The 15,471-nt window shown below is 37.2% G+C and overlaps 1 protein-coding gene across 2 annotated transcripts in view; it reads left to right on the forward strand.

Annotated features, from left to right (window-relative positions):
* Positions 1 to 15,471, forward strand: part of BMS1 (BMS1 ribosome biogenesis factor) — a 54,380-nt gene that overhangs the window by 8,221 nt on the left and 30,688 nt on the right. For both annotated transcript variants that reach the window (XM_087431859.1, XM_087431860.1), the window contains exons 7-13: positions 571 to 692; positions 1,004 to 1,197; positions 2,214 to 2,353; positions 4,541 to 5,310; positions 5,526 to 5,627; positions 6,542 to 6,696; positions 12,278 to 12,359. In XM_087431859.1, the coding sequence (XP_087287985.1) occupies positions 571 to 692; positions 1,004 to 1,197; positions 2,214 to 2,353; positions 4,541 to 5,310; positions 5,526 to 5,627; positions 6,542 to 6,696; positions 12,278 to 12,359 (1,565 nt within the window). The remainder of the gene's footprint in view (positions 1 to 570; positions 693 to 1,003; positions 1,198 to 2,213; positions 2,354 to 4,540; positions 5,311 to 5,525; positions 5,628 to 6,541; positions 6,697 to 12,277; positions 12,360 to 15,471) is intronic.

Genomic DNA, 15,471 nt, shown 5'->3' on the forward strand with positions numbered 1-15,471 from the left:
TTTTGGAGTAAAGTATGAAATGTTTAGAAAATGAAGATTTTGAAGCATTTAAGGCTACAGGAGGATATGGCCCTATCTTGCTTTTTCAACCTTAATTTTCGGTAATACTGTCTTTGGACCATGGTGCTCCGGTCACTCAGATGTGCCCTGTGCTTTCCTTCCTTTAGGCTTTTTTTCATATTGTTTTCTCAGCCTGGAATACCCTTTCTCCATCTGTCAGAATCCAAGCCACACTAAAAAACACAGATCAAAGCTTAATCCTCTTCCATAAAGAATTTTTCTTGATATATTCTCTACTCTTCCCCAACGCCTGGTGTGTGTCATTTCTCATTTCTGGTGTCTTGGTTATGGAGTGTACCAGAGCCTGAGAGAGGTGCAGTCATGTGTTTGCTCCTTTTCCTCTGGTAGATGATGAACTGTACTTCCTTATTTCTGTATTTAATAATTTTAATAATTTTCTAACCAATGTCTTTAGTGAACTAGTGTATGTGATGAATTGTTGACATGTGAAGGGAGGTACAAGAACTTTGACATTCATTTCTGCCATATGATTGGGTTTTATTTTTCTAGGATGGAAGATTTGACAAACCCAGAAGATATCCGAACAAATATCAAGTGTGACCGAAAGGTGTCTCTTTATGGTTATTTAAGAGGAGCGCACTTGAAAAATAGAAGCCAAATTCACATGCCAGGTATCCTTTTTGTTGTAAAATATACTCTATTTATAAAATTCCTGGGATGACTTCATTTCTCAGGAAAACTGAAAAATGGACAAACAAGATAGAGCCACACTGCTGGAGGTTTTAAGAGTAACCCAGCTCTGCATCGGCCAGCAAAGGTGTTGAGTTGACCAGATCCCCTCTGCTCTGATGGTGTTGTTTAGCCAGAGAGGCACGGTGCCAAACGACGTGCTTGTTGTGTTTGAAGCCTTCTGACTGGGCCATTTCTGCCAACAGTCAGTACACTTGTCAGCTGAAGCCATCTTCCTGTTTCTGTCTTCCAGGTGTAGGAGATTTTGCTGTGAGTGACGTCAGTTTCCTCCCAGACCCCTGTGCACTTCCTGAACAACAGAAGAAGCGCTGTTTAAATGAGAAGGAGAAGTTGGTTTATGCACCTCTCTCTGGAGTTGGTGGTGTGCTGTATGACAAAGATGCTGTCTATGTCGACCTTGGTGGCAGCCATGGTTTCCAGGAATCGGTGAGAGAGAAGTCATAGGAAGTAATGTAGTCAGCTTTTATTTACTGAAGTTTTTTATCTTTATTCATATTTCTGATAAAGGCCACCATGCATATTATAAATATACAGAATACTTAATTGCACCAAGCAGAAAGTAAAAGTCATGTCCTCCATACCTCCCTGCTGCCAAGACACACGGGCTTGCACGTCTCCCAGCATGAGCAGTGCAAGCCGTCTGGCACCTGTGCTTCTTGTCTCTTTATACAAATCCAATGTGTTTTCTAGCTCTCTTTGGTTTTTCTCTTTTTTCCTGTTTCTCTCTAAACATACACATATTTATTTAGATTATTTTATATGTATACATGTATACATATATATGGTATTTGTGTCTGTGTGTGAAAGAAAAGTAATATTTGTTATATGGGATCCAACTATAAATACTTTTCAACTCTTTGAGGCACCTAAGAATATATGATTCTGTTGTTCCCTGTTAGTAATTTGTAAGCTGCTTCAGTCTGTTTACAACTGTGTAGCATTTCGTCGTATGGATAAACCTCGTTTACTGCAGCAACCCCTGGAGGGCCATGGGGCTCACCCCTGTTTCCCCTGGTTTGAGCAGTGCTGCAGTGAGCACCCTCACGCATGCAGCTTTGCTCACTGGAACGAATCTTTCTATGCAATAAATTCCTTGAAGTGAAATTTTTGGATCAAAAGGTAGCAAAATCTTTTTTAATGGACTCCAGATTTTTATTTCTTTGTTCTGAAATGGGATTTTATTGGGCTAAAATAAATGCTTTTTGTAGCATTGGCATCTAAGGTTTTTCTAGCTAAGTATTTAGGTTACTCCATGACCTTTGGAAAAGTTTAATGAAAACGGATCAATTTAAGGCCTTGTTGTAAGAATTTTTTTTTTGAGGCAGTAAGGAAGGTTCTCTGGAGCTACGTTCAGGATAATTTTGAGAAAATGATTGAAACCAGTGTCTCTCTTCAGAATCCTTGTGAGTTCCTCACTTTCTCTGTCTTCATGGCCTTGACAGGACGAGGTGAGGCCCACCCATGAACTGGTCCAGAGTCTCATTTCTACCCATTCCACTATTGATGCCAAGATGGCTTCAAGTAAAGTGACACTTTTCTCTGATTCTAAACCACTGGAGTCAGAGGATATAGATAATCAAGGGTAAGTTTGGTTTTTTTCTATTTTTAATAAAAAAATATTGTAGAAGATCATATCACTCATAACTCTGCCATCATAACACATTTTGTTGGAATTCATTCCAGATTGTTTTTTTTTTCGCTTTGCTTGTATGTGCCTATGGTTCTGAGGGCTCTTCACTTACATGACATTACATGGAAATATTTTCTTGAAATAATATACAGGATTCAGTTTTTAACAGACCCAGAATATTCCTCAGTTATCACAAAACCTTTTCCATAGGTTACTTTTTGTTTCTTAGGAAACATGAGGCCATTTGGCTTTCTCTTTGTAACCAAAATACTAGAACAAGCAGAGTCAGGGAGCTTGTTCAGGTGGCTGTCCAGATGCCATGTATCCTGTCTCTAAAATTTTACTAAGATTGTGTTGTAGTATCTCCTGTGGGTTGGTGTCCACTAATATCTGGTTTATGTGAATTATTTTCAGTCTGGATTGGAAATTTGTATACCTTATACATAGTGAGTGTTTTGGTTTTGTTGTGGTGATTTATGACTCTCAATAGAAAGCAGTCTGAAAATGACTGAGATTATCTAGTTTATTGTTTATTATAAATATATCCAAACGAAAGAAAAATTTTTTGGAAAAAATCATCTGCTGCCCGCTAACCAGCAGATGGTATAGTATGGTGGTTAAGTGCAGTAGACCTACTAGTTTGAGGAGACAGTCACTCTGAGCCTCAAGTTCCTAATAGCTTATAGGAGTTGTGATGATTAAATACAGCAGTGTACATAAGCTATTTAGCGTGATGTCTGGCAGATAAGAAGTATTCGCTAAAAGATCCCTGTTATTACAATCAATGTTATTAGCGATTTTCATTTTTTTTTTTTTTTTTTGAGAGGAAGATCAGCCCTGAGCTAACATCCAATGCCAGTCCTCCTCTTTTCTGCTGAGGAAGATTGGCCCTGGGCTAACATCCATGCTCATCTTCCTCTTCTTTATATGGGACGTCGCCACAGCATGGCTTGACGAGCAGTGCGTCGATGCGCTCCCGGGATCCAGGCCGGCAAGGCCGCGCTCCCGGGATCCAGGCCGGCAAACCCCAGGCCGCCACAGCGGAGCACGCCCACTTAACCGCTGCAGCACCGGGCCAGCCCCAGCGATTTTCATTTTTGAGTATTCCTTTAGTCATCCTTGTCTACATGTATACTCTTTCTAACGGTTACAGTCGTAATACATGCAAAATTTTTATATCTATGTTGTGAGCATTTCCTTTTTCTGTAGTCTTTTTATATAGTCATCATTTTGTTATTAGTGATGTTTTCTAACTTATCTGTCCTCTTTTAGTACAATTTTTAGTATTTTCCTAATTGTTTTCTTTCACGTTTATATATATACTGCTATATTAATAGCTTTATAGTTTTTTATTTTATCCTGTGGTTTAGCATTTTGATGATTATTCTTTATTAAGTATTGCATTGGTGATTTCAAAATGGCAGTGTTCTGAATCTGGTATTCCTTCTACATTTGTTAGCTGCATTCTTTAACAAAGAGCTTTCACTTACACCCCTTTATTGTAGTATCACTGTTGACTAATGGACTTTTTAAAAAATTCCATTTGTTATTATCCCATTACTAATGGACTTTTAAAAAAATTTCCAATTGTTATTATCCTATTACTATCCCATTTGTTATTATCCCAATAACTATCATTATTCTTTCACAGTTATTCTACATTGTCCCTTCAGTCTGTCTCTTTTGTCCCTTTGGCATGTCCCTATTAGTCTTTGAGTACTTTCTTGCTTTCTGACACAACAGGATGTTCCAGACTTACTTTGTACTTTCCCTGCCTTGGACCTTGAGTCAGCCATTTCTCTAAGGACCATCTGTTTAAAGCTTGGAAATGATCTGTCTTCTAACAGATCTGTTAAACTCTCACTTCCCTTTTTTCCTAAAATTAGACTTTTTTTAGAAAAAAAAGTTATCTCGTTATTCTCTCTTTAAGTTCTTTTGAAGAGTGGTGTTAGGGAACTGTGCATAAGTTTGTTTATTAACTATTCCAGTATTTATCAAATCATTTCTTTCTATGCTGTGTCGTTTAAAACCGTTCCTTGACATTATTTTCTATTTCTTTGTATATTTATTGACTTGTCATTTCTAGATTGGACGATTCTTGTACAAATTGAATTATTTTGCATTTACTTGGTAATATAGGCTGTGGATGCCTAAAGAGGAAAAGCAGATGGATTTGAAAACTGGTCGAGTGCGTCGGAAAGCCATTTTTGGAGATGAAGACAATGAGTTTGGAGATAGTGATGATGAAGATGATGAAGAAATGTCTGAAGGTGACAGGTTGGAAAATAACTCTAGTGATGATGAAACAGAAGAGGAAGAAGATGCTGAAATATCTGATAAAGAGTATATGACTGGTAAAGGTGTCAAACGGCAGAGACTTGAGGAGATGGAAGAAGATGTTGAAGTGGATTTGCCAGCATTTGCTGATAGTGACGATGACCTTGAGAGGAGCTCAGGGGAAGAAGGAGAAGCAGAGGAAGCTGATGAAAGCAGTGAAGAAGAGGATTCCACTGCAGAAGGAGAGAGGGATACTTTAGAATCTAAGGCTGTTGGAGAAGGTGGTAAACGAGCACTGTTACAAAATAATGGTTTGAGTGACGGTTTGAATCTGGAGAAGTCTTTGACAATGAAGAAAGCGACCCTCACCACTTCAGATTCAGGTCATTGCACAGCTGAAGAGGCATTTGTATCTGAAGATGAATCTGAAGAAAGCTCCTCTCTCACTACAGAGGAAGAGGATTCAGAAAATGAAGAGGTTACTAGGAAAAAGTTTCCAAAGTCTGCTCAAGTGGTTAGTGGTCAGAAACTGGGGTCAGAGAACTTAACTGATGAGATCAGTGATGTAGAAGACTTACTCAAAGAGGAAGAAGATTACAAGGAAGAAAATAACTATTCCATGGAAACCTCAGGTATGCTTAAATTTAATTTAACTGCCGTTATAAACTTGGCACTGAAAATGTTCTGCAAATAGAATGTCTACATTTGGGGGTCTGCTGTTTTGGAGATTTTGTTAACTGCTCAAATATTGCACCTCATAAAAGGATTTCACGGTGAATGAGAGGTGAGCTTGAAGCAGAGAGGACAGATGAACAGAATTAACTGATGTTGGCGCTGATCCTTTCAGGGGCCCTCAAGTGGAAGGAAGACCTTTCCAGGAAGGCAGCAGAGGCCTTTCTGAGGCAGCAACAAGCAACTCCAAACCTTCGAAAGCTTATTTATGGGACAGGTAAAAGAGCTCTGGTTCAGATCTAGAAACATTTTAGTTTCTTAGACTATTTTCTGAAAAGGGGATGAGGAAATTGGTTGGAGGATTTGGGTGGTACTTTCGATAGCCATAAGATATTCCTGGCTGTCATAGTTTATATTTGGCAGATGTTTTCAATCATCAGCTCATGAGGACCATAAATCAGTCATATGAAATAGATCTATGAGTTTACTGTAAAATTTTTGATGAAAATACTCCCCATTATGTCATTTTGTACCCCCTATACAAAGTCCTTAATGAGAGTTTTTTGTAGAATTTAGTGCCAGAAAAATATTTCTGCCCGTAAACCTGTTTTTCCTTTCTGAGAAGGAGAACTCTGTGTAACTCATTCTGTTTTTTCCTTTTGCCCCTGTCCTCTGATTTTATATTTTATTAAACTTGTCTGTATGTTCTTTTTGGAAAGAGCATGGGTCAGTAATGCAAAAAATAAATATAAAGTGGTAAACTTTATATTGTGGTCCCCAGTTGCTATATGATTAGAACAAGGCCAAAGGAGTATATGTGAGCTAGGAGCATCAAATCAGAGGGTTGGTGTGTACTAATTTCCATTCAGGTTTTGCCTCAGTACTCTTAGTGGTTAGACACTCAGCACTCTTCAAGAGAAACTCCTTATAATAATTGAAAACCCTGCCTTTAAATGTCCCTTTCTTCCCACAACCCCTAATATTCTCCCTCCTCAGTGGACTCTGTGCTGCTGCCTTGCAGGAGGGGAGATGTCTTCCAGACATGTTGAGCAGTAGTTCTTTGGCCTTTCTCTGTCTGTGGCTTGACGTGCTCTCGGATGCTACCATATCTACCATGAACAGGGATCCTCAGTCCCGAGTCCTCTAGGGTGTAGATTTGTTCTCACTTTTCCATCATGGTGGCCTTTTTAGTGACAGAAGATAATGAAGAAGATGATGATACAAGGGAAGAGCTTGGAGGGCTGTTTCGTATCAGCCAGCCTGCCAGAGAGTGTAAGCACAAGGCTGACTCTCTGGACTGCTCCAGATTTCATGTGGAGGCGCCTCATGATTGGGATTTAGAGGAGGTAAGGCTGAATATGAAGAGTATATTTGACTCATGAGAGAATTAGGGAATTGTTCTAAAAGAAGATTATGTGATTTCAATATTGCCTACCTGTTATTAGCTTCTTATTTTTGTAAGATAATGGGACATTTCCCCAGGTATTGGAGTGGATATTTCATGCATCCTAAGCAATAACATATTCTGAGTTTAGTCAGACCATGGGCATGTGTTATGGAGAAAAGGAAAAAGTTCAACTTTTAGTGTGGATAGTTATTTTGAAGCATTACACATAAGTTTTCATACATTTGAAATATTTTGTGTTTTATAACTAGGATATACCTAGTGTCCTTGAGTTAATATTTATACTTTCCACTGTTTGTAAGCAAACGGAAATCCGTGACAATGGTAAATTTTCTTCCTCTGCTCGCCACTCTCTAGTCATACTGGAATTCATTCAGTTCTCAAACTTTCCAGGCTTATTCCCATCTTAGACTTCTTGCCCCCTCTATTTTCTATTCTGGAGTGTTCTTCTGATCTTCCCAAGGCTGGCTTCTTTTGATCATTCAGTTTAGCTTAAATGTCACTCCTCAGAGAGGCCCAGGCACTGTCACATTACCCATTATAACTCACTGGGTAGCACTTAACGCACTTTGCAGGATTTTATGTAACCATTTTTTATGGTAAAATTTAATACGGTTTATAGAAGACCACATAAAAACAATTGTTTAATTTAATGGATTACTAGGTGAGTATACCATGTATCCATCCCAGTCATAGTCCTCTCTCTCCCTGCAGGAGGAACCACAACTCTTATGGTAATCATTTCCTTCTTTTCTTCATAATTTCATCCTCCAAGTTTGCATCAATAAACACCATAGTTTAGTTTTACCAGGTTTTTTTGGTTTGTTTTTCACTATGCCTTTTAGCTCTCTTAATCTATAATCCTTCCCTTTGCTTTTCTCTTTTTTCCCCTTAGGTTTTATTTGTTTAAGAAACCAAGTATGTGTAGAGTTTCTCATATTCTGGATTTTGTGAATTGCATTACATCCCTTTGTTAGTTTATCAAGCTCCTCTCTCCTCTGTATTCCCTATAAATTGGTACAGAGCAATACCTATAGAACTGTATGTGATGATGAAAGTCTGTGTATGAACTGTCCACTGTGGCTACTTGTGGCTGTGAAGCACTTGAAATGTGACAAGTGAGACAGAATAACTAAATTTTAAATTTTATTTGTTTTATTTAATCTTAATTAATTAGAATTTAAATAAGCACATGGTTGTGGCTACCCTAGACAGCACATCTAGAAGTTTGATTGGATTTAGATTTGATTTTTATTTTTGGCCAGGCTGCTTCCTAGGTGGTGGTGTTTTTTTATTAGGAGGCATGTAAAATCATCTTGTGATGTTAGCAGCTATAGAAGGTCAATGCCTAGATCCATTAATTTATTAAGAATGTAAAATGTTGATATTCTGTTCAAATTTCTCTTTATTTATTAGTTGGAATACTTCTGTAAAGAGAAACTTTCTCTCATCTACTATTTGATCACCCAGTTCCATATAAGCAGGATAATTGCTTGATTCTTTTTATCAGTTTTCAGAATGATTCTCCAAAGGTGACTTTTTTTTAAGTATCATTTTTTTTTCTTTTTTTTTTTTGGTGAGGAAGATCAGCCCTGAGCTAACATCCGTGCTAATCCTCCTCTTTTTGCTGAGGAAGACCGGCTCTGAGCTAACATCTATTACCAATCCTCCTCCTTTTTTCCCCCAAAGCCCCAGTAGATATTTGTACGTCATAGTTGCACATCCTTCTAGTTGCTGTATGTGGGACGCGGCCTCAGCATGGCTGGAGAAGCGGTGCGTTGGTGCGCGCCCGGGATACGAACCCTGGCCGCCAGTAGCGGAGCACAAGCACTTAACCGCTAAGCCACCGGCAGGCCCCTTAAGTATCATTTTGAACTCATGGATTTAAATATAGTGTTTCCGGGCCAGCCCCATGGTTTAGCGGTTAAGTGCGTGCGCTCCGCTGCTGGCGGCCCAGGTTCGGATCCTGGGTGCGCACCGACGCACCGCTTCTCCGGCCACGCTGAGGCCGCGTCCCACATACAGAAACTAGAAGGATGTGCAACTGTGACATACAACTATCTACTGGGGCTTTGGGGGAAAAAAAATAAATAAAAAAAATTAAAATAAATAAATAAATAAATATAGCGTTTCCTTCCACTGTACTTGTTATCCTTGATGCTTGTATTTGTCCCATCTCTGGCCAGTCTTTTAAAATTGGCTTCTGAGTCCTTTTGACATGATCTTAGTAGTCCTGGGTTACTTCATTGCTATCTGATATGATAAGGTGTTCCAGCACCATCTTGTACGTTTCTGATGCCAGGCTTGGAAACAGCCATAAGAAGTCCTGATTTCTTTTGATACAAAATGGTATTTCAACATTACAGTCTAGGTGTATGTGTACTCATTGCTATGTATTGGTCATTGTTTCTAGGCCTTTTCAGTGACCAGAGCTAGAGAATTCGTACAGATATTTCCAATTCAGCAGGAATACAGAGTTTTTACTTAACCTCTTTTATCTTAAATTTGTTTTTCCACTGGAGAATTATTCACTGTTTGAATCTGAAGATGATGAAATTAGAAAATTATGTGATTACTCATTTGCTTTATCCCACATTACACGCAAAACAGTGTCAATAATGTTTCACATTATCGTTAATATGATTACTGAAAACAAAGTTTTTTCTTCATATGTTCTCCCATTTCTCTTTTCAAAAGTGGCTACACCATTTGACATTCCCACTAGCAGTGTATGTGGCTTCTGATTTCTCTGTATCCTCACCAACACTTGTTATTATCTGGTTTTGGGGTGTTTTTTTTGGTGAGGAAGATTGGCCCTGAGCTAACATCTGTTGCCAATCTTTCTCTTTTTGCTTGAGGAAAGTTGTCCCTGAGCTAACATCTGTGCCAGTCTTCCTCTATTTTGTATGTAGGACACTGCCTAAGTGTGGCATGATGAGTGGTGTGTAGGCTGGTGCCTGGGATCCAAACCCGCGAACCGCAGGTTACTGAAGCGGAGCATGTGAACTTAACCAGTTCGCCACCAGGCTGGACCCTGGTTTTTTTGACTGTAGCCATCCTAGAGTCTGTAAAGTGGTATCTCATTGCAGTTTTGATTTGCCTTTCCCTGATGGCTAATGATGACAGGCATCTTTTCATGTGCTTGTCAGCCATTTGTATATGTTATTTGAAGAAATGTCTATTCATATCGTTTGCCCATTTTTAAAATTGGGTTGTCGTTTTATCATTGAGTTGTAAGGGTTGTTTATATATTCAGGATTACAAGTCCCTTATCAGATATACGACTTATAAATGTTTTCTCCCATTCTGTTGGTTATCTTTTCTGTGCCCTTTGAAGCACAAAGTGTTAAATTTTCTTTACAAAATTTTAAATTTTGATGAAGTCCAATTTGTCTATATGTTTTTGTTGTTGTTTGTATGTTTGGTGTCATGACTAAGAACCATTGCCAAATCCGAGATCATGAAGATTTACTCCTATGTTTTCATCTAAGAGTTTTATAGTTTAGGTCTTACATTTAGGTCTTTGATCCATTTTGAGTTAATTTTTGTGTTTGATGTGAGATGAGTCCAACTTCATTCTTTTGCATGTGGATATCCAGTTGTCCCAACACCATTTGATGAAAAGACTATTCTTTCCCCATGGCCTTGTCTTGGCACCCTGGGTGAAAATCACTTGACCATAGACATATCAGTTTATTTATGGACTCTTAATTATACTCCATTGATCGACATGTCTGTCCTTATGCCAGTACCATACTGTTTTGATTACGATTGCTTTGTAGTAAGTTTTGAAATTGGGAAGTGTGAATCCTCCACCTTTTATCTTCTTTTTCAAGATTGTTTTGTCTATTCTGGATCCTCTGGGATCCTCTGGGTTTTCTATATTTTAGGATCAGCTTTCCTACTTCTGCAAAGAAAGCCAGCTGGGATTCTGATAGAGATTGCATCAAATCCATAGATCACTTTGGATAGTATTGATATCTTAACAATATTAAGTTTTGTGATCTCTTAACATTTATTTAGATCTTAAATTTCTTTCAAGAATGTTTTGTGGTTAATCAAAGTGTAAGCTTGGCACTTCTTTTGTTGGATTTGTTCCTAGTATTTTATTCTTTTTGATGCTATTGTAAAAGGAACTGTTTTCTTAATTTCATTTTTTGATTGTGCATTGCTAGTGTGTAGAAATAAAATTTATTATTTTTATATTGATCTAGTATCTTGCAGCCTTGCTGAACTCATTTATTAGTTATGATAGTTTTTCAGAGGATTCCTTAGGATTTTCTGTATACAAGATCATATTGTCTGTGAATAGAGATAGTTTTCCTTTCTAAACTAGATGCCTTTTATTTCATTTTCTTGCCTAATTGCCCTGACTAGAATGTCTAGTACAATATTGAATAGTTGGTGAGAGCAGACATCCTTGTCTTATTCCTGAGCTTAAGGGGGAAGCTCTCAGTCTTTTACTGTTAAGTATGATGTTAGCTGTGGGTTTTTTAATAAATGCCCTTTATCAGGTTGAGGAAGTTCCCTTCTATTCCTAGTTTGTTGAGTGTTTTTATCATGGAGGGTCTATTTTTTTTTAATTGTTTGGTCTTTGGTTCCCCTAAGCTAATTGTTAAGCTTTGTGAAAGCAACGATCTTGGAACAGTTTGCCATTCAGTGCCTACAAAGCTTCTTGGCACAGAGTAGATGTGCAGTAAATATTCAGTGAGTGATTGTAGGCATGAAAGAATGAGTAAATGAACAGATTTGCTTTTGCATCCCTTGTAATGCTAGCTTCAAGGCTGCTCTTTGAGAGTGAGGTTGTGTATGAAAAACATGATTCATGACCAAAATGGGATTGAATTGAAAGCCAGGACCTATGTGAAGGTTTCTCTAAGTGTGCTTTGGAGGCCTTGGCAGTGAATGACATGTGCTGTCTTAGATCAGGTTCCCCATGAAACAGACTCTGAAACAGCGAGTTGTGTACAAGGTTTTCTTCTGTATTTGAGAGGTGCACCCGGCATCCATTACATGTGTATACTGGATGATCTGGCAGATCTGAGACTGGAAACCTCGTTGGTACTCTTTGCACTATTGTGCTCATATAAGACGTTTTGTCTTTGTCAGAATATTGTCATTGGTCAAAGGAATTAACTTTTCAACAGCCACGGTAAGTCTGGATTAACAAATAGTAAGTACAACTTTCTAAAAACGCTGTCTAACTACATTGCTTTAGGAACACCAATAAACTTTGACAGTCTGTTGAATTAGTAAATACCTGTTTGTTTACTTATGAGGTCAGTGGGCTAATAGTACTTTCGTTTTCCACTGCTTAATGTTTTGACATTTATGTTTTTATCTCTGTGGTTATATTATTTACATCAAGGGTATACTGTCTCAGGCCCACTTGGAATTAGAGTATCCACAAAATGTCTTGAAAAGTATTTAAGTGCAGTTTGTCACCTACCACTGTTTCTTAATAGGAGTTGTTTTGTTGAGTGATTGGCGCATGTCAACTAAGGCTGACTTTTCTGTCTAAGGTTATGAACAGTATCAGAGACTGCTTCGTGACTGGGAAGTGGGAAGAGGATAAAGATGCAGCCAAGATATTAGCAGAAGATGGTAAGTAAAGGGCTGTATTCTTCAGAGAGGACTACCTTCTCTAAACTTTGTTTTCCTCTGTATCTTTAATAGTTAAGTTGAAAATACTAGTCAATTGTGAAATGCTTTGGGGAACTCTGACAGGACTTATGGGTAATATTCTGGTTCCTCCTTTCATGGTGATCTTCTTTTCTCCACTTGGTTAACTGACTTATTAAATATGGACCTTGAAGAAAAATGAGGAACTTTCCATAAATTTTATCATGTATTTGTCAAAAATAGATTTTTGTGTGTGAAAAATGTACTCAAATAATGTTTATATTTTTCTTTTGATGATAAGGGTAGTATGCATTGTAGAACATTTAGAATAAAAAGTACATATTGTACCATAACCTCTATTACCTGTAAAAAAAACCTTTGTTAACCTTTTGAGATATTTCCTTCCAATCATTTAAAAATTTTGTATATATATATATAAATATAAACGTTTGTAGTTATAATTATACTTTATATAAATGTGTCCTTAAATTTTTTCAAAGATTTCATGTTTATGATTTAAGTGTTCTATCATATTATGATTCACTTCACAGTTCTATTGTTTGACATATAAGCAATTTACTTTGTATTATAAATAACTGTGATCACCTTGAAATAACTCTTGGATCACATTTTTTGTTTTCATAAGATAGACTCATAAAAGTTAGAATTGTTGATTCATTTTTATGGACCATAATTGCCAAAAAGTTTTTCAGAAAGTTGTTATTTATGTACCCATGAGCAGTGTGTCTTAGTACTTATTTTACTGCTGTCATTCAGTATTGAGTACTGACCATCAAAAATGATTTTTTGCCAATTTGATAGATGAAAATAGTTTCTGCTTATATTTGTAACTGGCATTTCTTTGACTACTAGTAAATGAGAATATTTATTTAAGGTGTGTTGGCTTTGGCATTTCTTTGGTGAATTCCTTGTTTGTATCTTTTGTCCATTTTTATAATAGGCTGTTAGTGTGTTTTATACTGATTTTTAAAATTACTCCTTAAAGGATATTTATCCTTCTTTGTTTGTTGCAAATATTTTTTTCTGCGTTTTATCATTTAATTTAAAAATTTTCTTTAGTATTACATTAAACTTACATTTAAAAATATTGTGTAGTTAAATCTATCAGTATTTTGGGAGGTGGATTTTATTACTTTTATTTCTCCCATAGTAATTCCTTTTGTATCACTGCACTAACTGGGTCAGTTTTACAGTTTCCATTACTAAAAAATTCACATAACCCATCTGTTATTTGTACTTTCTCATTTCTAATATTGTTCCTTTTTTTTTTTAGTTGGATTTGTAAGTTACCTATTTTGTTAAATCCATAACTTTTAAATTTAATTTTCAGTTCTATTTACCTCATGATTAGAAAATTAATGAGCTTTGACTTTTCCTTTTAGTTGTATCCATTAGTTGTGAAATCAGAAAAGAAATTTTTTTTGTTTTTAAGGACAGCACTTTGTAAAAATTTAGGTATAGCTTAATGTTCACTTTAATGAATTTTGACAATTATATACACCTATACCCACCACCCAAAACAGGAGTAAGAACATTTCCATTACCCCCAAAATGTTTGCCTGTGCACTTTATAGTCAGCATCCAACCCCTACCCAGGCAGCCCCTTTTGGGTTTCTGTCACCATAGATTTGTTTTGCCTGATCTTGGACTTCATACAAATGTAATCAGACAGTATGTATTCTTTAGTATCTGGGTTCTTTCCCTGACCATGATTTACTTTTTAATAACTTCGTTGAGGTACATTCGACATGCAATTAAATACACCTCTCTTAAGAATATAGTTTGGTTAGTTTGGACAATTGTATATGCTCATATACCACCATTACAATCAAGAAATAAAATAGTTCTGTCACCACGGAAAGTACCCTCATGCCGATTGCAGTCAGTCCCTACCCCCAGAACACCACCAGCCCCAAGGCAACCAATGGTCTGTGTTCTCTAACTATAGATTAGTTTTGCCTTTTGTAGAATTACATCATAAAATACACTCTCTTTTGTTTGTAGATTCTTTTACTTAGCATACTGTTTTGAGATTCATTCATATTATAGTTTGTTTTTTCTTATTGCTGAGTAGTATTCTGTTGCATGAATATGTCACAATTATTTATCCATTTTTCTCTTGATGGCCATTTAGGTTGTTTCAAGTTTTGGGCTGCTACAATTAAGGCTACTTTGAACATTGTTTCCAGTTTTTGGCTATTACAATTAAGTCTGCTCTGAAAAAAGAAAAAGGTTTTTTTTTGTGGAAATTGGTTTTCTTTTCTCCTTGGTAAATGCCAGGGAGTGGAATAGCTGGGCTATTGGGTAGATGGATGCCCAACTTTATAAGAAACTGTATTAGAGTCTGACTCCATTTGTAACGTTTGACTGATGACAGCTCTTAAGCCCCACCCTCCCGTCCCCCCTTCTGTCCTGCATCTGAGCAAGCTCATAAAAAAGCCCAGATGCTCCTCTTTTGGCATCAGCAGGGAGTTCAAACCATATACATCCCTGCCCTCACACAAGCCTCACCCCCTAACTGCCATTAACACTCCCAAGCTATTCTCATTTCGCTCTCAAGCTGTGTTTGAACTAGTTTGGAAAGTCTGCTCTGCTCTCCCCAGAAGGCCTCATTATGTGAGTCATAAATCTTTCCGTATCCTCCTGATGTTGTGGGCTCTCATCTGTCTCAATATCCAGACCAAATTTTGGGTGGGAGGTCCATCCTATCTCTACCCGGTGACCACAAAGTAAACTGCCCCACGGGTCTTCAAAGAGAACACTAGCAGTGGATGAGAATTTCAGTTCACATCCTAGTGAGTGTGAAATGGTGTCTCATTGTGATTTTAATTTGTATTTCCCTGATGACTAATGATATTGAGCATCTTTTTGTGTGCTTATTGGCCGTTTGAATATCTTCCTTTGTGAAATGTTCATTTAAGTCTTTTGCCTATTTTTTTTAAAGAAATAAACTTTATTTTAAAATAGTTGAGATTTAGAGAAATGTTGTGAATATAGTACAGAGTTTCTATATACCTCACACCCGGTTTGCCCTATTGTTATCATCTTACATTTGGATGGTACATTTGTTACA

The sequence above is a fragment of the Ceratotherium simum genome, chromosome 6 (assembly GCF_057802395.1).
Source record: "Ceratotherium simum simum isolate JZ-2026a chromosome 6, ASM5780239v1, whole genome shotgun sequence".
NCBI lineage: Eukaryota > Metazoa > Chordata > Mammalia > Perissodactyla > Rhinocerotidae > Ceratotherium > Ceratotherium simum.